The sequence below is a fragment of the Rutidosis leptorrhynchoides genome, chromosome 6 (assembly GCF_046630445.1).
Source record: "Rutidosis leptorrhynchoides isolate AG116_Rl617_1_P2 chromosome 6, CSIRO_AGI_Rlap_v1, whole genome shotgun sequence".
NCBI classification, from domain to species: domain Eukaryota; kingdom Viridiplantae; phylum Streptophyta; class Magnoliopsida; order Asterales; family Asteraceae; genus Rutidosis; species Rutidosis leptorrhynchoides.
The window spans coordinates 99189520-99211770 of NC_092338.1; the positions used below are offsets into that span (position 1 = coordinate 99189520).

The window sequence follows — 22251 nt, forward strand, 5'->3', positions numbered from 1 at the left end:
GGTTATATATGTATATGTATAATTATTGCATTCACTAAGCTTTATGCTTACCCCTCTCGTTGTTTACCTTTTTACATGTATTGTGATTGTGAAGTTAGCTAGTTATTAGACTAGATGCGTAGGAGCGCTTGAGCTCGATGGGGTAGCTTTTGGATAATTGTACGCGGATTGGGGATTTGATAGTCCTAGGGATTATGCTCTTGGTATCGGGTTGAGTTATTGAGTATTAACCCGTAATTCGTGTGATTGAGTCATTATTGCAAATGCTTTTGTAATATGTCATATGTGTACTAAGAGTCATATTAAAATGATTAAAGAGTCATTATGATAATGCGTATTCGGTTAAAACTATTTGGAATGGTTTATGTAAAGTGGATGTTTAATGGGACCTAACTTATAAAAAAAAAATGTGCTTCGTTTTCGGTAAACGGATTTGGGGTCGTTACACATAAATCACACACATTTCATTTGTTTTTGTTTTTTTTTTCATAACTAACGATAACTCGTGTAGAAACGAAAAGGTTTTCTTAAAAGAAAGAGTCTTCAACCAATAAATACAATTAAACAATCGACGAAACTCATACATAGAAAGCGGCTATACAATCTAACTATTTATAATCGAGATCTCACCTACTATTACCAAACCAATAACCAAAACAATTTAGAACATAACAATACAATACAATACAAAAAAAAAAAAAAAATTTCCAACAAACTGCGACTCACACATGCTATAAACAAGTCTAAACATCTAACAATTTAAAAGCCTTAATCTTTTCAATTTACCATTTATAATTTCCCGACGAATATTTTTACGAAACAATTATCAATCTTAAAAGTGAGCACAGTTGGGGAACCATTAACAACTAAAGTCGCAGTTGGGGGAGGAATCAAACCACTATTCGGTGGATTTTGAAAAAAGCATTTGTTAGATGATCCAGTATCCGCATCTAACGAACCAACACGGTTATTGTCTTGAACATTCATAAACAAACTTTGAATTGCGTCACCACTATCTTTCAGCTTGTAAGAACACGAAGGGGCATCCACGTTCTCCTTCTTATTCCCTCCGTTGTTATCAACACCTACGTGACCATTTGATTTTTTTCCTATTTATAGGAAACCAAGTTTTACAAAAACCTTTACATGAGAGCATAGGCTATTCATACACATTTCATTAGTGTTTTTTTTTTTTTTTTTTTTGGCGAAAATGCACACTAAAAGTTCAAGCTTCATAAAACATTTACGGCCCACAAACAACCCTAAATTAGAAGTTGAGATGTGGTCAAGCGGTTGGTGGTCTGCCTCCTTTAGAGAAGGTCAGGAGTTCGACCCCCATTGACTGCATATTAACCTACAATTTCATCTCTGCCATGAAGTTCCACTCATGTCTCCTTTCCCACATCGCGTTGTGTGTGGGGGGTGGGGGGAGAGAGGTTTTTACCGTCCATGCCCCCGTATGTGATTGGTGCGGGTTTTCTCCCGGGCACGTAGTTGGAGGACGAATATAACTCTGTAAAAGATGAACGCGTAGGTGGTTAAGTTCCTCTGAGTGTTCGTAACAGCTGTCAAAAAAAAAAAAAAAAAAAAAAAAAAAAAAAACCACCCTAAATTAATTCATAGATCATAGATTCAAATCGGGTCTCAGTTATTACCACTCATCTTACAACCAAATCCCTATTTCAGCAATCAGTCCATAAACTTCAAAATTGGGCTTCCAATCAGGCCCAATATCCCAAAACACCTCGATACAAAACCCTAAACATCAATGAAACCCTAATATCTCTTATACACACGCCTACACTCGATATCAAGCAGCAATTGTAGAGAGAGTGAAATCATGGTATCTGGATCGGGTATATGCACCAAAGAGGTGGTGGTTGATGCTCGCCACCACATGCTCGGCCGATTATCTTCCATTATCGCCAAAGAATTACTCAACGGTCAGCGAGTTACGATCGTCCGATGCGAAGAAATATGTCTTTCCGGCGGACTTGTTCGTCAGAAAATGAAGTATCTTCGTTTTCTTCGTAAGCGTATGAACACGAAACCCTCGCATGGTCCGATTCATTTCCGTGCTCCTTCTAAGATCCTTTGGCGTACCATCAGAGGGTAAATTATTATCAGAATTTATAAATACATACAATTTAATGTGCTCACTTATGGTTTTGTTTTATATTGCTGCGTATAGCATTATCTGTTGATTGATTTTATATTTGTTTCGCATTCACAATCTCTGAACGAATTGGGTAAATGGTTTTGTGAGCTGAATTTATTAGCTGGAAATGGTTCATTTGCGATACTGCTGTTTAGATAGATGCATATCTGATAAGTAATTTTATTTTTTGATTTGTTGTTTATGAAAGTAACATGTGGTTTTTAGAAATTTATAGTGTTTGGACGTGTTTATAAATTTAAATTGAAGTTAGGTCATGCAGGTCTTTTAGTTGTTATTTGTTGATTATTTTGATTTAAGTTTTTTGCTGTTTAATAAGTGATTGTCGAAATGTGCATCAAGTATTTTAGTGTTGTTATAAATTGTATAAAACTTTAATAATGTGCTGCTACTAGCCTTCCTAGGAATTTGGCATTTTAAGGGGTTTTTTAAATGCTTTAATTTTAGAAAGGCATTGTTTTCTGATTTGTGCTTTTGTATAATGTAGGATGATTCCCCACAAGACGAAGCGTGGAGCAGCTGCACTCGCAAAGTTGAAGGCTTATGAAGGAGTTCCTACTCCGTACAACAGGAAGAAAAGGATGGTGATCCCTGATGCTCTCAAGTAAGCACTTTGGGGATTTTATTTTAAATATAAAATAAAATTACATTTGTTTATTTATCCATAGTAGATTTTATGATTTACTTGTTGAACATGTTGAGGATTGTTTTTTTTTTTTTAATTAAAATTTCAGGGTTTTGAGACTTACTGCTGGACACAAGTTCTGCTTGTTGGGACAATTATCATCTGAGGTTGGATGGAATCACTATGATACCATCAAGGTATACATGTGCTCTTCTCTCTTTATCACCCGGTGTTTTTATTTTATTTATAGCAATGTGTTTTTTATTAATGTACATTCGTATCGTGACAGTGCTTATTACTTAACATAGTGTTTTGATTGTGGTTATATTGTCATTGTTTGTTTGTTTTTTGCATAAGTTGACTTCTTTCCTTGACAGGATCTTGAGAAGAAGAGGAAAGAGAAGGCTCAGGTGGTGTATGAGAGGAAGAAGCAGCTCAACAAGTTGCGCGCTAAGGCAGAGAAGGCAGCTGAAGAGAAACTTGGCTCGCAACTTGAGATCCTTGCTCCCGTTACCTACTAAATGTTTTAAGCATAGTTTCTTGTTAGAAATTTTGTGTCGGATATGGATGACTCTTTACAATCTACTATTTAATTTTAATATTAGGTTACCATGTCTTGGATTTCGTTTGTGGAATCGAACATTTTTGCTCAATTGTGGATCACATCTTGGGGTTCGGCTTTTTGTGTTTTTGTAAACTCATCTAAATATTTCATAATGCACTTCAGGGATTTTTGTATTTGCTTATATATGTAGGGCTTAAGCTCTGATTAGCCCCATAACTGGAGTTCAAGTTTTTGAGCTCATTGTTTCATAGAAAGAGACTATAAACTCAACTAAATAGTTTGTTGAGCTTGTATATTTTACTAAAATGAACTAAAGTTTAAGATTATGTAATGCAATCCTTTTATAATGCAAGGAAACAAATAGCCTTAATTTGTGTATGGACAACTTGGTTGCAAATTGCGTCTGTAGCTGTTGCGCAGCTCTGTATTTACGTAGGAGCCATCAATGTTATAATCGTTTTTGCTGTGATATTTATAAATGGTTCAGAATATTCTAAAGATTTCCTATAAATGGTTCAGAATATTCTAAAGATTTTAATCTTTGGACCGTGGGAGATGGAGTAACTTCCGTGATCTGGACAAGTATTTTTGTATTATTTGGACTACAAGAGGAAACTAGAGCAATATAAGTAATAGTCAACAAACTGAAATTCATTTGTCAACAGATTTTTTATTCCGTTTGAATTTATTTCAATAATTCTCGACCCTTCAAGGTCCCTACCGTATCGATTTCTTTTTGCACCTTTTTCAACCTTAATGGACAACATGATGGTAGCAATGGATTTAGATGATGACATAGCAATGGATTTAGATGATGACACATCACATATCGTTTATGGGGCAAACACAATTAAAAGTTTAAAACACATTCATTACATTTGGACCACACTTAGAACCTAAATACTACTCTATGAAATGACAATGCAACAAACATGTGACTTTTCAAGTCGTACTATAAAAAAGCAAAATAAACGATCTGTGTAATATAATATCATTAAATATTATCTCAATTTTAAATTTTATTCTGCTAGAATGATTAATGAACAAGGTAACAGGGCACATATGATTCCGGTTTAAAAGCATATTGGTTTTATATAAGAGAAAAATCACATAAATCGTTATTGTAGTATGATATACGTCACCACAAAAAACAAATATGATTCAGGTCATAACTTTAATCTAACTATACAAACACACATGTAAGCAATATGGTAAAGGACAAATAAACAACCTGATACCAAAAACCAGTAATTAGTGATCATGGTAGTTGCATATAATTTATTACTACCACTTCTTTAATCCAAAAGCAGTGGGGTAAAAAAGCAAAATAGAAATGATATTTTGCTGGTGTTTTAAGCATCCTATGCATCATTAGTCAATGTTTACTTTAACAAAGTTCTTATCACTAGTACAGACCAATTTCAAATCTTACTCCCTAATCCACCTAATAATAACAAGTAAAACTGTATTACATGTACTTTGATTCTAGTTTTCAAAATGTTTGCTTTATCTTGAAATTGTTAAATACATTTCTAATTCTTTTCAGAAGTAACTGTCAAATCTAATACTTAGAAACATATAAGCTTCTTGATTTATTAAATTTTGCTAAACATAGTTCCTAAAATTTAGGAGATAATTAAGCAAGAAACAGGTAAACCGGTGAGGTAATCTTTGTTAGGCTACTCGGGCAGTGCAATTGTTTATAATCTGATTATCCATTTCTATTTCCGAATTCTAGTATGACCGTTTATAACCTTTTGAGATGTGCTGCATCTAACGTTTGAACTTGAGATCTTTTGTGCCGATATCATGACGCCAATTATTAAGCAATCTTGTGTGATTGATAACAATTAACTTTCATTTAAAAAGCTGCTAACAAAGATGATTATATAACCACCTTTTATCAGCCACTCCCAACAAAAGTTGAATGTCAACCCAAATTAAAACAAACACAAGGATACTAATGAAATTTACAGAATATGTTGTTGACTTAGACTTGTTCAAAATAACGTTCTTATCATATTTTTATTTTTATTTTTAATTTTAATAAACAAAAAAGATATAAAGATAATTGATTGGAGACAAGTAAATGTAAAAAGTAGAGAGACGTTTTGATTTAATGATTAAAGTAGACGTTAGATGATTGAAATAGTAACAATCCCAGCACGTCTCATTATCATTCTCCGTCCTTTACTCATACACCAAAAGAACCAAAATCTATGTCATCTTAACTACCCAAAATAATGCAAAACACAATTATATTATATCAATATTAATATTAATATGACCACCAAGTAGGCAATATGTAGGGACGACAAAACTCTAAACGATATAATTTTTTATTTTGAAACGTAAATGACTGTTCAGCCTATTTGGAAAGAGTGAACACCTTTACCCACATATAACCTGCCTAACCGGGTTATCAGTGGCGGATCTAAATTTCGTAGTCACTGGTGTCACTAGTTAAAAGTTTAAAAAAAATTACACTATCCAATGGTGTCACACATAAAAAAATACACTATCAAGTGGTATCACTAGTTTTAAACCCCCCAAAAAATTTCAATACATCGCGTATTCCAGTGGTAGCCCGTGCTACCACTGGATCCCATATAGATCCCCTTGCGGGTTATCCTGCATAACCGTTTATAACTCTTTCGTGTCAACCCATGATGCTGTAAGTGTGTTTCGGATATGATATCTTTTGTAAGGATATCAAAACGCCAACGAACATAAAACAAGTATTATATTATGAAAAAGATGATATACGTTGTATTATAACAAACAAAATTTGTATGACATACACAATTTATAAGACAATAACATTTTTGGATATATATATATATATATATATATATATATATATATATATATATATATATATATATATATATATATATATATATATATAAGCAAATTGTTGATTATGTTAGACATATTAGTAAAGCCCAAGTCCAATATGTGGACTTGGGTCCATTAGGATTAATTAGGGCTCATTGTATCGCTATACTAATATGGACTTGGGCTTTACTAATATGTCTAACAGATTAAACAATAAGCTATATTTTTAAACATATAGTAGTCAAAATCGGTAGATTCACATGCATACTTATATACATACGTATCAAATGTGACTAGAAAAATAGATTCACATTTTCAGAAATGTATAATTATCGTAGAAACAATAGATTTACAATATATTAGATGATACAACGCAAAAACCACCACTAAATTTAACTATAGTACATCATATATTTTTTTAGTTTTTATGGTTTTTGTTGATTTGTTGATGTAGTTAGTCACTAAATATAAATAGCCAACTTTGAGACCTATATTTTGATTCTAAAATTGCATATGTCATCATCAATGCAAACACTTTTCCCTGCTCTCTATGTACTCCCTGCTCTCTATGTACTAACTTTTTGTAACGTTAGTAGTGCATAAATTCAGCTCTCACTATTCTTCACCATTTATAGAAAGAAAAGAAAACATCTTTACCCATATCTTAAATTAATTTGTTTTGTCTTCAATTCCTACAAATCTGAAGCAAACATATGAATCTCATGGACCTCCATTGGTGTTTGTTATATGTTTTTGCCTTTCTAAGCTTCACAAAACTCACTTTATGTTATCAAGATGGTATGCATATATGCAATACTACCATTTACATCAATCATACACTTCTATACACCAACTTAAATTCACCATATATAACTTTACATACTTTTTACAGGTTTTTGGAGTTTATCATGCGGCGCAGCTACCAACTTTATCGATTCATCCAACATTTCGTGGGTATCAGACTACAATTATATCACCATAGGCAACACTGCAACAGTTGGTTTCACTAGCAATGTTACACCGTCAACCTCGATTCGTTTTTTCCCAGAGCCTAAAATTCGAAAGTGTTACAAGTTACCAATGAATTACACATCATCATCTTTGATCCTTATTCGGGCAACTTTCGTGTATAAAAACTATGATGGGCAAGAAAAACCACCATCGTTTTTTGTTTCTTTAGGAACAGCTATTGCTGCTAACATCAACCTGTCTTTTAAAGATCCATGGGTTGAAGAGTTAATACTGCAACCAAAAAACAAAGAGAATCTTTCGTTTTGCTTAATCTCAATCCCGAACGGTGGGTATCCTGTTATTTCATCGATTGAAATCAGGCCAATTCCTCAAAGAGCTTATTATAGTGGGATGGAAGATTTTGCAAACACTTTGATTAGGAAACATTATCGGATCAATTGTGGTTACACTAATGGCTCTATTCGGTATGATCAACTTAGTTATCATGAGGGTTGGATAACAGATCAAAATGGGTTGGGATGACACTGGTTATTTTTTCTGGTATGTGGTGAACTGGGCGGGCTGGGTCGACCTGCAACACTTCATAGTTTTTTTTTTGTTTTTTTTTTTTGTTTTTTTTTTATTATTATCTTAAATTGATAACTAACGTGTTAATTATGATTATTGAAACTAAAATGACACCAACAATGCAACTATCGAATACAAACATATAGAAGTTCGTAGTTGTTACAAGTAGACTTTGAAAGATGTTTTACTAATTTGACCTGTTTCGCTTATGGGTCAACATTTTTCTACCCATTTGTGATCCATCATAGTTTCAATTTCGGATTGCTAACGTATGATTCATGTTAATTCTAGGTACCCTTTGGACCCATACGATAGGATATGGGATACTGATGAAGCTTTTTCGCCTTTACATACATCAACTGGATTCAAGACTTTGGGTACTTTTAATACCTGGGGTCTGAACGAGAGTCCTCCTCAACCCGTTCTTCAAACGGGTCGGGTTTTAGCTAGGAGGGAAGGGTTGACTTACAACTTTTCGCTCGAGAATCTTGCAGATTATTATATTGTTCTATATTTTGCTGGGATTCTTCCTGTTTCACCCACATTCAATGTCTTGATTAACAACGAAATCGCGCAATCAAACTATAGAGTAAAAAGCTGGGAAGTTGGGATCTTATATTTTTTAAGGAAAGGAATTAATAGCTTAAATATTACTTTTAAGGATATTAGCTTCTACCCTCTTGTGAACGCGATCGAAGTGTACGAGATCGTTAACATACCTCCAGAATCATCTACGACAGTAGGTCCGTTTCATCCAAGTATACAACAAGATGTACTACTGTACAATCTTCCAATGCACTTCGTGCATATTTTAGTTCACTATTGTTTACGTAACATGCCTTTATCGACGTTCTTCTGCAGTTTCAGCTCTTCAGGTTATTCAGCAGTCAACTGGGTTGGATCTTGAATGGGAAGACGATCCATGTTCTCCAACGCCCTGGCGACACGTACAATGCGAAGGAAATTTAGTCACCTCATTGTATGCAAAAAACAATATGTCAAATTTTTATTTAATACGACTTTATTTTGGTGTTTACTTTCTTTTAATATGAAAATTTTATGTTGATCTTGTATGTAGGGAACTATTTGATATCAACTTGAGGTCAATCTGCCCGACATTTGGCGACATATTTGATCTAAAAACATTGTAAGGCAGTTGAAAAAAAAGTATACATGTAACTTAATTTGGTTCCATATATTTAATGATTTCGTTTTATAATACTTGCAGAGATCTGCATAATACATCACTTGCAGGAGAAATAGAAAATCTGGGCAGCTTAAAGAATCTTGAAAACCTGTAACCCTCTATACGCAACTCAAGTTCATATTCTTTATAGTTGCTCGAGCGTAAAACGATTGATTACTCATGATAATTGTGGGTTTAAAATTGCAGGAATCTGAGTTATAATGAATTAACATCATTTGGAACCGATCTGGACGGTTTAATCAGCCTTCAAGTTCTGTAAGTCTTATCCGAATCATATGGTGGTAAATTTGACGCATTTACTTGAGCATGGATTCATTGTTAGGTTTTTATCTATAACAGGCCAAATAACGAACAATAAAGTATCACTGTTTCTGTGTAGGGATTTGAAGAATAACAGTTTAGAAGGTTTAGTTCCCGAAAGCTTTGGAGCCATGAAGAATCTTCACCTGTTGTAAGTCAATTAATACTTCATTCTATTCTATTTTCTGCATCAAGTAACGAACTCGAAATACCTGCTCCTCTAATTACTTCGAATGAATAGGGATCTGGAGAACAATCAATTACAAGGCATGCTCCCAAAGGCATTGAACAAAGACAGTCTTGAAATAAGGTATGAACATCCTAATTTTTCTTTTTGGTACCGTGTCTAGTGGTCGGCATCCTAATATTCGAGGTGTCAGGTTCAAACCTCACTATAACATATTTAGTCGCTAGATAAAGGCTCGGAAACAGTCATGGATAACCTGGTTAGGCCGCATACATGGCTAGATAAAGGGTCGGAGACGGTCATGGATAACCTAGTTAGGCCGTACATCAGAGTAAAAATACTTGCCATTTCTCGGTAAATGGGAAAACCTCTTCCATTGTTGGATTGGTTCTATCAACCAGGGGTATTACTTAAAGATGCAATCATGAGTGTGAATGTGATGATTCGTGTTATAGCTATCTCCACATGTTAAAATGGTCAAAGTCGCGCAAAAGTGTATTTTGGATTCACAAAATCAATTTATTATATATTTTATTATTTCTTTAAGGTTGTGCTTTTGTTATCCTTCACTCTGTGCGGGCCAAGCAGTTAACCTAAAGCATTCCGGATACGCTTTGCGCGATGAATGCGAGAAGTTTCTTCCTAACGGGTGTGTGGGTGGCGAATGAGAGGATTCAATGTCAAAATTGCCGTTCTAAAAAAAAAAAAAAAAAAAAATATTTGAAAGGGGAAAACCTCTTCTGTTGTCATATTGGTGAGTGTTGTATGAACCTAAGGGTATTACCTAAAGACATAATCTCGAGTGTGAATGTGTTGATTCGTGTTAGATCTCCACTTGTCAAAACCGGTCAAAGTCGCCCAAAGTGCATTTTGAATTCAAGAAATCAATATTAAATATTTCGCTACCATTTTTGACATAATATATATAGATGTAGAATAATACAAAAATTTGGGAAAATAAAGTTGGTCCGGATCAACCCAAGCTAACTGTGAACCAACTTGACCAGTTCAACCTGTACGCTACAACCATGAACCAAGTATATCTAGCCGTCTAGATACTAAACCTAACACAAATGTATTGTGCAGAACCTCAGGAAATCAATGTCTAAGCTTCTCCGAGTCAAAATGCTATCATGCTACAGCAAACGCTTCAATCGATGCACCAAAAGTCTCAGTCCTTGACAAGAAAAAACAAAAACTCCACAGCCATTTAGCAATCGTATTTTGTGCAGTTGGAGGAATTTTTCTAGTTCTTGTTAGTGTGTCTATTTCGGTTTTGTATTACACAAGAAGAAATAAAGCAGAGCAAAAACAGAGAGAGAGAGAGCAAGCCAACCTTCAGATGATGAACTGCAATGCAGCAAAAGCCTTTTCTTATAGAGAAATTAAAGTAGCCACTCGTAACTTTAAGCAGGCTTTGGGTCGTGGTAGCTTTGGGTCGGTCTACCTTGCAAAGCTTCCAGATGGCAAACTGACAGCTGTCAAAGTCCGGTTTGATAAAACACAGCTAGGTGCTGAGTCTTTCATTAATGAGGTTTGTTCATTATCCAAAAATCTTTGTTGATTCAGTTGGAGCTAATGCTTCAAAAAAGTAGGTTGCAAGTTTGACCCATTTACTTTTGAACGGTTGCAAATGGGTCAAACGGGGTTGAAAGTTGCCAAAGTGTATTTACTTCATACAATTTTGTAAACTAAATTCAAAAGTTCAGATTTTTGTTGCAGTAAGAAACTTACATTGTACATATAATCACAAGTAATTCGACAGTCAAGTATAAAATAAAGGGGAAAGGACAAAAAGGGTGTATGTGATTCAACTCCACCCGAACCAGGCTTTTTTGACCTAAACAATAAAATTGACATATTCTAACCCGTTACCGACTCGCCCATATTGCCACATATAAAGTCAACAAGAGGTTGATATTGACACATTGAAGGATCAATTGCAGGTATCTCTTTTGTCTTCAATTCGTCACCAAAATCTTGTATCCTTGGAAGGATACTGTAATGAATCGAAAAGGCATATACTGGTTTATGAATATCTACCAGGTGGATCATTAACCGAGAATCTTTACGGTAAGCCATAAACTCGTCAAATCCTACCTATGAAATCCACATTATTATCATTCATATTGCTATTGCTACTTTTTCAGGAGAAAATAGCAAACGAATAACGTTAAGTTGGGTTCGCAGACTCAAGATTGCGATTGATGCAGCAAAAGGTACAAACACATAATCTAGCAATGCAATAGTGGTGTAATTTGTACCCGAAAAAGTCAAACTAATTTTGTTGACTTTTATCAAAAGGTTTGGACTACTTGCACAATGGGAGGCAACCACGGATCATCCATCGTGACGTTAAGTCCAGCAATATATTGTTAGATGATGATTTAAATGCTAAGGTTTGTGATTTCGGGCTATCGAAGCAAGTAACTCAAGCAGACGCAAGTCATGTGACCACCATGGTTAAGGGCACTGCTGGCTATCTTGACCCAGAGTATGTTTATGCTTTGTCAAAAGTCCTCTTAATTAGAGTCAAAGTGTATATATATAATAAGAAGAATCTGACATTCTATGCAGATATTACACCACCCAACAATTGACTGAGAAGAGCGATGTTTATAGTTTTGGAGTCGTTCTTCTGGAGCTTATATGTGGTAGAGCACCATTAAGGCGAATCGGATCACCGGATTCATTTAACTTAGTTTTATGGGTACCCAAATTTCTTCTCAGGAAGCTTTTATCATGTTTACTAAAAGGTTTTGAAAGATGGGCAGGTTGGGTAACGGGTCGAAACAGGTTTTGGTTGAAACAGCCCAGATCAGATTGGATTGACCCGCAAACAAAAGTTCATCCTTTTATTAAAAAAGTTAAGAAAAAGGTGCCCTGGGTGACTTTGATCCATTCGACTTTGACCCATTCGTAAGTAAATGGGTGTAAATTGCCAAAACTAGTGCTTACAAGTGTGTTTGGCCAGGTGGTTAGATAATTGAAAATTTTTGCAGGCAAAGCCTTATTTGCAGGCGGGTGCATTTGAGATCGTGGATGAGAGTATCAAGGGAACATATGATGAGGAGAGCATGAGAAAAACAGCTTCGATCGCTTCCAGGTGTGTGGATAGAGACGCATCACACAGACCGAACATTGCTGAAGTACTTGCAGTGCTTAAAGAATCCTATGGCCTCCAGTTATCGCATCTTGCAGCTGTTGAGGATTCAACTTGAGAGAGAAGAAGCGACTAGGAATCCAAATCTTGTAGATTTGTATGTTATAATGCTACAGTGAACAAGGATGACTTTGTGCCTTATTTATATAAATTGGAAAATATTTAATAAATTATATAAATTGGAAAATATTTAATAAATGTAAACGGATGAGGTTTTCTAGTTCAGGAGGGCGGGTATTTTCTCACATACACGGTGCCAAACCGGATTATCACCTGACCGTTTAAACCCTCTCCATGGCCACTTGATGTGCTGCTAACGAGGTTTGAACATGAGACCTCTTGTGAGAATAATATCAAAAAGACACACTAGGCCGTCTTGTGTTTAAGCAAAATATTAAGTAGATAATCCGTTAAATGGATAAGCTCTTCCCTGTTCAGGCTACTTGGGAAGGCGCGAGTATTTTTACTAAGATGTGCGCCGCCTAACCAGGTTATTCCGTGACCGTTGGCGACCCTTTCGCTTCGCCAACATATAGAAATGAAGCAAATATTATAGAAATAGAGAGACGTAATTCATGTTTTGAGCAAAACCATATAGGAATGAACAAGATCTAAACAGAAATACAAAGTAATAGCCTTGCATCTCATGGTTTCAACAACAAATCTATTTGTCAATTATCATTTTATATCAGTTCATAGAAGATAAAAGGAATAGGCTTACAAATGACTTGCATCTCTTGTAATTAGGAAAAAATGAGTCATCTAGATATACAACAATGTATACTTCTTTCTAGTTCTCTTATCTACCACCTATTCTATATTCCCAAACAGAGTTGAGCCAAACTCCTCAAATAATTAATTATATGTCACTATGAAAATAATATAACATTTTAAATAATTTCAATATAATATCTTCTAATCCTTGGTACCTCATGAACAGAGCTGAATTAGTTGTTAAGTTAATTAGAGTATCGACGTCGCAGATAAAAAAATAATGCTGTTGATGCGGCTACAACATATGGGAAGATGGTCCATATTCCCTGTTAGTACAAAATAGATTAGCTAACTCTGAAATGGAAAAACATATGATAAATCGGGGTTGAGGATTTATTCTTACAACTACTGTAGCAACAGTGGCTAGGGAAAATACGGGGCGTTCTCTCATTAAGAAACCGATTCCGAGCTGAAATTCAGAAGAAAATGGAACATCAGATTCCCAGCAGATCATGGCACAACTTCAACTTCTAGACTTACATATAAAAAAGATAGTGAATTATAATTCAAAACTTGTGTGTTAATTGTATTACTTGTAAAGTATGCGAGGATATAAGTTCAATAACCTGAATTGGAAGAGTAATCAAACCACCGCAACAAACACCAGCAAAGAAATACTCGGGGGATATATCCTGCAACATATAAGTGTTGTAATAAGTAAAAACCCACTCTAAATACTAGATATAAGCCATGATGTCTATTCAACGTCATTGTATAGGAAATGCCTAAGAAATTAGATGCATATGTAGGTAGAACTGTAGAAGTAAGACTGTAAAATCCAGAAATTGAATATTTTGTGCTCAGACAGTTACAAAGTCACACTAGAAACCAAATTGCAATGCTAAATGTGGAAACAAAGCTTGTGTTCTTATGTTTTTACGATGCTATACAGTAAAGTAATAATGTAAAAAAGATGGGTTTACTAACCAGTGCCCCAGCAATAAAAGCTGTTGGATTCCTTACTCCGAGAGAAAAGCGTTCAACTGCAAAATCATAATGTGATGAGAGTCACCGATCAGCAACCCTTATGCAATTCATCTACCTCCAACAATTGTATTTTTTATTCTATATAGTTTATAGAAACATGACGTGATATGTGACCATGTTTAAAAAGAGTAAAATGAGAATAACCAGGAAATGATAGCCAGGAACAAGATCACAGGAGTACATGTGTGCTCTGAACTTACCAAAACCAACGAGATTCCCAAATCTTTGAACAATGCGGGTAAGACCAAGTGCCTTGTCTTTGTTAATTCCTAACTACAATCATTATTATAAATATTCAATAATAAACTTTATTTCATGATACAAATCAAACAAGATTGCAATTGAAAAAGAGGTTTCATGAACAAAAACAAACCTTCGAATACACATCATCAGATGCACCAGATTTCTTGAAGAGCCTCCCGAGGTAAAATGGTATCATATCACTAATACAAACTCCCCTGTGGTTTATACTAAAATTATCATACAAATTTTGCAAATAATCTATATGCATTACAACTTGTTTTAGCACTGGAGAGTAACACCTAAAGATTGTTGTCCAAAAAGGGAAGAAAGCTTTGACTTTTTTACTAACCAGTAGACCCACAAAACAGTCGATAATATATGTGGAGCATTCCTAGAAAATGATTCAACAAAGGACTGCCTTGTCCCATCCAATGTCAACAACCGTGCGATTGAAATTCCTACCTGAAAATTGTGAGAAACAAGAATTAAACAGAAGCTCATATATATGAGTTTTTGAGATATAGGAGAAAATTCGCGCACCCATATATTCAAAGCCTCTTCACTTATAAAAAGTCCACATCCTGCAGCCATCAGTAGCCAAAAATAGATCCATCTGACATGCACAATCAAAAAGGCTTTATTTTAGACTATTTCTTCAAAAAAGCACATGATCAGGATTAACTACATTATATATCAAAATGTTGGTAGCTAAAATTCTTTAATGAGATAAGACAGTTATCTTAATACATACCCTGGCGTGTATTCTGGAAGTATGACTTTGTATCCAAAAACATTAAAAGAAAAACCAATGTTTGGTAGAGTAGACGTCGCTGCTCCCCCAGCTAATATTTGAATTCCGGTAGAGGATCCCTGATTGGGTTGCTTGAAACATATAGACAACAGTGTGATTGTTGCAGCTATACCCAAAAGTATAGCTAGTTGTAACAGTAATGAACTTTTTGTACTAATGGTTCGATTTTCTTTAGTCCCAAGCAAGACATCAATGGTTTCATCTCCACTTTCAGAGTTATCTATGTAGGTTTCGGTTTTAGAGTATTCTGCATCATCTTGCTGAAAGCTTCTAATACTACAGAAAATTGATGAAATGTTAACATGTACACATGAATACAAGGTCAGACTACGTTGCAAGCTGATTACTAAAAGGCATCCTGTCATAAATTTCAGTTTTTTCAGATTAATAATGGCTACCTTAAAACACTTCAGAAATATGAATTAATGAATACCCTAAAGCTTGACACTTGAAATCTAACACTTGTTAACTACAATATACCAGTTTATGAGAAGTACCGAATTGTGCATTTTTAATAATTTTATATTACAAGTTGATGTATGCAACCAGATTTTACATTACATTAGTAGTGAAAAACTTCAAGAGAGCACAAACAAACTCTGTACTTGTGTATGCAACCAGACATATATATATACGCCAATAGAGATTAACCATGGGTGCTTAAGTAGAGTGGTCCAACGGTATTCGATCAGGGGCACTTGCTTCATCATAGAGATTGCATTAAAGCACCAAAACTTAACAGAAAAATCATTGGTCATCATGTACTGAATATATCACAATTACCAGAAACAATTTTGCTCGTTGGCACCTCGTATACACTGTAAGATAGTAAAATCTATACCAGAAAGTGGCACCAAATTTTCATGCTGCATGTATTCAAAGAAATAAAGAAAGAAGAAGATATTAATATTAATACATAGTAAACCACGTGACACGTGTCACTCCATTCAAATTTCTAATCCCTCTAACCAAAACTAAACCAGGATTCTTCACTTTCAGCGCTTAACTCATTGACAACAATGTGTTACTGTCTTTACTCTTATGCTCCTTCTATCCAAAACTAAAGGCCCCGTTTGGCTCACGGAATCCCATTGGATTCCGTGAGCCAAACGGAAATGGTCATTTGTTGCTAATTATTAGTTCAAACTCGGTTACAAACCTACAGTCTATCATTTCCATTATAAAACAAATCTTAATAAACCTGATTTAATATTTTAATCAACTATAGAGTTGTACACAATATACACTATTGAGTCATATCAGTTGTATACAAATGTATTCTTCAAGTACGAGCCTGAACCCTTTCATATACTGCTTAACTGTATTTTTAAAAGATATAAACTTGCAAATACACAATTACACAATTAATTTTATAAATTGATAAAATAAAGCATATACGCAATGTACAAAAACAAGCATCTGCTAATTAAAACCTAAATTGCTTTTATTACACTTAAAGCAACTCAGCAATTAACAACACAACGCGTGTTAACACCACCACTAACAACGAGACTGCCAATAACATAAGTCTAACAGAGCAACACCGTGAAATATAACTAACTACGATCATTTAAATACGAAATTGAGCAAGCATTTACCTAGTAATCGAACGTTTAAACAAATTCGACGCACCGTTAAAGGCTAGTTTTCCATTAGGCGAAAATAACCTACCACCAGCCAAATTGAGACTACTGTTTAAACGCTTATTGAAGCGGAATTTGATCGGATAACGTGGCCGGTCGCGGTGGTGCAATGAAAAGTTTCCGACGGACAGAACCACCGCCATTGACGAAGCGTGTGGCGGAGGTAAAGTTTGGTGGTGGCCAGTAGAGAAGAGTGAAGAGATGGCGACGAATTTGAAACGCGATTTTCGGATGTTTTGAAAGAAGTGTGTGGTTGAAAATTGAGCTTCTGGGCTAAAAGTTACTGAATCCAGACAATTGGGCTTTATTTTACTGGTTGTTCACTTGTAAACATACATTCTTTTTAGGATACTTGCTAATAAAAATATCAAAGGGAAATCGGTTAAAATACCCCATTTTTTAAGACCGTTTGTATCGGACATCAACGACGGGGTTGGATCCGATGTGTCACTCCAAAAACGCCAACAAATTCTGGTATCCCTGCGTTTTCGGCTTGCTTTTTGCCGGCGTTGGGAAGGATTCAACGAGATGCTCAACGTACGTTGTTTTGATTTTTTTTTTATTTTTTTATTATTTTAAATATATTATTTTTATTTCTTTTTAATACTTACCCAATTATAATTTAACACATCATCACAATACTCCTAACCAACACCAACTCACAACACCATCACTACTCCACTCAATAACTCAACACGTCCTAGTCATCAAAAAAGTGCAAAAAGTGCACAACACGAACTCACAACACGAGTTACCATTACAAATGGTCTAAAAGTGTTTAATAAAATTTCCTCAAAATCTGGTAATTGCAAAAATGTTTCCTTAACATGCAACATGCACCCCATGTTTAATGCTTGGTGCGGATGCGTATTATCGAGATACTGATCGAGACAGTCATTTTTACACGCGAACACGCACCACGCACAACTTTTAACTGCACTTTGACCGCTCATAATTTGCTATAGAACATTCTAATTTGTGATTCGTTAAATTTATCACAAATCTTGATTAAAAGTACACGAAACCCCTCAATCAATTTGAATAAACGTCACATTTCACAAATCGAGCATTTTATATGTAATTCGTAAATCGCAATACCATGTCTGATTTCAAAAATATTTTTGCCACTTCATAGGCTTTGTCGACGGATAAATCTCGAAAAATACACGATTTAAAAAAACGAAGACTAAATTGGAACTACGAGTCAGAAAATACGGTCATTCAAAGTTTTTGCCTAATAAGCACCACACACGGTGCATGGTGCTTGGTGTGTGGTGCGTGTTCACGTGAAAAAATAGTTGTCTCGGTCAGTATCTCGGTAACATGCATCCGCACCAAGCATGGGTGCGTGGTGCGTGTTAAGGGAGAACTTTTGCAATTGCTAGATTTTTGAGGGCATTTTGTTAAACACTCTAAAAAATGGGGATACTTTGACCAATCTACCTAAACATGCACTCATCTAATGTGTGCCTAAGAATACATGATATTACAATTATTACATGTAAAATTTGGATCATAACAATAATTCCTAAAAACTCGGATTCTGTTTTTCCATAATTTTCCGTATTTGCCACTATACTTGAATCACTAAAAGTGACAAGATATATGGTAGACTTGAAAGAATAATATTCAATAATTAAAGAGGAATGCTAAACGTAGCTTTTACGGGTACGTTTAAGCATATCATATTTAACTTTATTTTTATTTTTTTTAAATCAATTGCAAAGCATAAATATCCTTTGAAATATCAAATTTACTTATATACTTTTGCTATTAGTTATATTCATGGCAACAATTAGTTATAAATATGAAATTAACTTATATATGGTATGCTTAAATGTAACCATTAGAGCTGCGTGTTTAGCTTGTTTTATCATATGTCTATAGGGCACACATTAACACATTAGACAAACTCTATGATATACTTAAGCATAATCTTAAGAGTTACGTTGATACGTACGTTCACAATATTTATTACATACATCGTTTATTTTCCTTTAAAATTTGTGAGGTTCATGTCTCCTCTTTCAAAATATTCTTTATTCACTCTAATAATGCTAAAAACAAACATATATTTCATAGCATTATCCTTCCAGAAAGACAAGCTTTTAGTTGCAATTGTTCTATTTTCAAGTAATATTCGTTTAAATAATAAAAGGTGAAGACAAAAGACAGATTCGACAATTTGAAGACGTAAATGACCAAAATGCTCAAATGTACAAGATACAATCTAAGTGATTCGTTTTATTGATGATCAACGTCTAAAAATGACAAGAGTACAAGCCGCAAAACGCAAAGTACAAGATATTAAATTATACGAAAAGGCGTTCGGAAATCCGGAACCAAGACATGAACCAACTATCAACGTGCGACTCAACGAAGCTAAAAGTACAAGTCAACTATGCACAAGAATATAATATAATATATAATTAATTATATATATAAATTATATATTATATTATAAAATAACAAAGCCGCCCACGTTTTGGATGCATTTGGTGAGCTGGAAACCAAAGCTCCGCAATCGCGGAGCTGTGAGGAAGAAAAGAGCCGCAGTCGCGGAGCTGCACAGTTCCAGATGGGCCTATAAAAGGCCGAGCATTCTGCCGATTAATCCACCCCTTTTTCTTTCTTTCTATCTACAAATTATATATATATAATTATTAATTTTAATTTAAGTTAATAATAATAATAAGGTTATTGTAGCGAATGTTTTAAGGTTTTGTAAGTCGAAATTCTGTCCGTGTAACACTACGCTATAAATACTCATTGTAAGTTATGTTCAACCTTTTTAAATTAATGTCTTGTAGCTAAGTTATTATTATACTTATTTAAGAGTTATTATTATACTTATTTAAGCCAAAGTAATCATGATGTTGGACTAAATATTAAGACTGGGTTATTGGGCTTTGGACCATAATTGGGGTTTGAACAAAAGAACGACACTTGTGAAAATTGGACTATGGGCTATTAATGGGCTTTATATTTAATTAGCTAAATGATATCTTATTAATTTAATATAAAGGTTACAATTTGACGTATCTATATATAACCACATACGCTTGACTGGGTACGGTGGGGGAATATTTATAAATACTAATAATTGTTCATTTGACCGGACACGGGGATGGATTAATAGTCAACGGACTCATTAAAACAGGGGTGGATTACATTCAAGGGTAATTGGTGTAATTGTTAACAAAGTATTAAAACCTTGGATTACACGCAGTCGATAACCTGGTGTATTCATTAAACAAAGTATTAAGACCTTGTTACAGTTTGAATCCCCAGTTAGTTGAAATATTTGACTTCGGGTATAAGGTTAATTTTGTGAAGACCCTCGCACTTTATAATTATGACCGATGGACTATTATGGACAAAACCAGATGGACTTATCAAATAATCCAGGACAAAGGACAATTAACCCATGGTAATAAATTAAAATCAACACGTCAAACATCATGATTACGAAAGTTTAAATAAGAATAATTCCTTTATTTTTTATCTCATCGTACTTTTATTTACCGCCATTTTATTTATCGTACTTTAAATTATCGCACTTTTAATTATCGCACTTTTATTTATCGTCATTTACTTTACGCTTTAAATTAAGTTATATTTATTTTGCATTAGGACTTAAAATCGACAAATCGGTCATTAAACGGTAAAACCCCCTTTTTATAATAATAATAATAATACTACTTATATATATGTGATGACCCGGAAATTTCGACTAAATTTAAACTTAATCTTAAATGATTAATGATTTCGACACGATAAGTAAAGTCTGTAAAACTGAATCTCAAAAATTTTAAACTATTCAAATACCCTTCAGTTGTTCTCAACGATTCGCGAACCATTATATGTAAATAGATACATATATATACTATAACTTGAAAACGTAACAAAGTTTTAATTGCATGTTACCGTACATTAAACTTATTGGTTTATATATCTATTTGAATATATATGATTTCAAGTTATTTAGTAAACGATAGTAACATTCGATTATTGATTCGATTGATATTTAGATAAGTTAACTAAAACGTTTAAGATGAACAAGTAAAACACTAATTTGCTACAGTATTTTCAAATTGCTACAGTACCCAAAATGCTACAGTGTTTTCGAAAATCACTATTTGCTACAGTAAAATTTACTTCGGTACATTGAATTGCTACAGTAAAAATTGAAACACTATTTTAAAAATGTATTTTAACAAATAGTGAGACGATGATTTATAGAAGTAAATGACCAAAACACTCTAAAGTTTAAGATATACTTTGAGTGGTAGAGTTTATGGATAACTTAAGGCTATATTTTGACAAAGGTACGTGACACGAAACGTAAAATGCAAGTTTTCTAAAGGTACGAAAGGACATTCGAAAAACCAGAACCGGGACATAAGTCAAGTGATGACGTACGACTTATCGGAACAAAAATTACAAATCAACTATGCACGGGAATAAAATATAATATATAATTAATTAATTTAAATTATATATTATATATATATTATTTAATTATGTCGACAAGCATTAGGACAAAATTATGTGAGCTGGAAAAATGGGCCATGCGATCGCATGGCCAATGGCCTTCAGAACCATGCGATCGCATGGGGTCTGGGGACAGGCCACACCTATAAAAACTCGATCATTCTGCTTCTATTTTAACATATATTACTTCGTATTTATTTTATTTATTTATTTATTATTATTATTATTATTATTATTATTATTATTATTATTATTATTATTAATAAGATTATTATTAATCTTATTATTTTTATTATTAATGTTATTATTTTTGCGATACAAAAATAATAATGTACATAAAATATTAAGACGGAGTGCTGTCCAAGTAATTTTCAAAACGAGTTTTCGAGCGAGCTAGAGCTAAGGAAAATATGGGTTATTACCAAGGAGGTTATGGGTAATGTTCGGGGGTATTTTTGTGAATCAAACCTCGTGTTTATCATCTCCGATGCGTCTACGTGCTTTCCTGCAATATTGTATATCAATATAAAACAGTGAGTTTCATAAGATCCCTTTTACTCTCTACATTTTTGGGCTGAGAATACATGCAAATGCTTTATTAACCGATATACAATATTTATATGTGTGAGTTTCATTTGCTCCCTTTTTAAATGATTTTGCAATATATATTTTTGGGCTGAGAATACATGCACTTTATTT

The 22251-nt window shown here is 34.1% G+C and overlaps 3 protein-coding genes across 5 annotated transcripts; 2 read left to right on the top strand and 1 right to left on the bottom strand.

The window, feature by feature from the left end:
• Positions 1-1775: 1775 nt before the first annotated feature.
• On the top strand, positions 1776-3349 carry LOC139852315 (large ribosomal subunit protein uL13w). Its single transcript, XM_071841587.1, has 4 exons — positions 1776-2112; positions 2664-2780; positions 2911-2998; positions 3179-3349. The coding sequence occupies exons 1-4, from the start codon at positions 1841-1843 to the stop codon at positions 3320-3322; spliced, it is 621 nt and encodes a 206-aa protein (XP_071697688.1). The 5' UTR covers positions 1776-1840; the 3' UTR covers positions 3323-3349.
• A 773-nt stretch (positions 3350-4122) lies between these two features.
• On the top strand, positions 4123-12734 carry LOC139853904 (probable LRR receptor-like serine/threonine-protein kinase At5g48740). The gene is made up of 15 exons (XM_071843245.1): positions 4123-4222; positions 7097-7640; positions 8035-8486; positions 8605-8722; positions 8822-8890; positions 8972-9040; positions 9137-9205; positions 9330-9401; positions 9492-9560; positions 10524-10971; positions 11384-11510; positions 11588-11656; positions 11742-11931; positions 12015-12147; positions 12440-12734. Exons 1-15 carry the CDS (start codon positions 4123-4125, stop codon positions 12656-12658), a joined length of 2748 nt encoding a protein of 915 aa, XP_071699346.1. The 3' UTR covers positions 12659-12734.
• Positions 12735-13312: 578 nt separating this feature from the next.
• Positions 13313-17317, bottom strand: LOC139852241 (uncharacterized). Of its 3 annotated transcripts, none has more exons than XM_071841477.1 (10): positions 17014-17315; positions 15356-15691; positions 15145-15217; positions 14954-15066; positions 14735-14819; positions 14562-14634; positions 14302-14357; positions 13941-14006; positions 13718-13783; positions 13313-13640 (listed from the first exon to the last, which is right to left on the bottom strand). In XM_071841477.1, the coding sequence occupies exons 1-10, from the start codon at positions 17199-17201 to the stop codon at positions 13560-13562; spliced, it is 1137 nt and encodes a 378-aa protein (XP_071697578.1). In that variant the 5' UTR covers positions 17202-17315; the 3' UTR covers positions 13313-13559. The 3 variants fall into 3 exon arrangements, 2 of the variants coding, with proteins under 2 accessions (XP_071697578.1, XP_071697579.1); XR_011760986.1 differs by having other exon boundaries at positions 13558-13640; positions 13718-13844; positions 17014-17316; XM_071841478.1 differs by lacking the exon at positions 13313-13640 and having other exon boundaries at positions 13728-13849; positions 13908-14006; positions 17014-17317.
• Positions 17318-22251: the final 4934 nt, after the last annotated feature.

Bases quoted from the DNA above. Each gene is read 5' to 3' on its own strand.
- LOC139852315 (XM_071841587.1), top strand. From the start codon at position 1,841: ATGGTATCTGGATCGGGTATATGCACCAAAGAGGTGGTGGTTGATGCT. The intron at 2,781-2,910 runs GTAAGCACTTTG...TTAAAATTTCAG, and splicing joins GTGATCCCTGATGCTCTCAA to GGTTTTGAGACTTACTGCTG. The intron at 2,999-3,178 runs GTATACATGTGC...TTTCCTTGACAG, and splicing joins ATCACTATGATACCATCAAG to GATCTTGAGAAGAAGAGGAA.
- LOC139853904 (XM_071843245.1), top strand. From the start codon at position 4,123: ATGGACAACATGATGGTAGCAATGGATTTAGATGATGACATAGCAATG. The intron at 9,561-10,523 runs GTATGAACATCC...TGTATTGTGCAG, and splicing joins AAAGACAGTCTTGAAATAAG to AACCTCAGGAAATCAATGTC. The intron at 10,972-11,383 runs GTTTGTTCATTA...GATCAATTGCAG, and splicing joins CTGAGTCTTTCATTAATGAG to GTATCTCTTTTGTCTTCAAT.
- LOC139852241 (XM_071841477.1), bottom strand. From the start codon at position 17,201: ATGGCGGTGGTTCTGTCCGTCGGAAACTTTTCATTGCACCACCGCGAC. The intron at 15,218-15,355 runs GTATGTATTAAG...TGTGCATGTCAG, and splicing joins CTTCCAGAATACACGCCAGG to ATGGATCTATTTTTGGCTAC. The intron at 13,784-13,940 runs GTTATTGAACTT...TCTGAATTTCAG, and splicing joins TGATTACTCTTCCAATTCAG to CTCGGAATCGGTTTCTTAAT.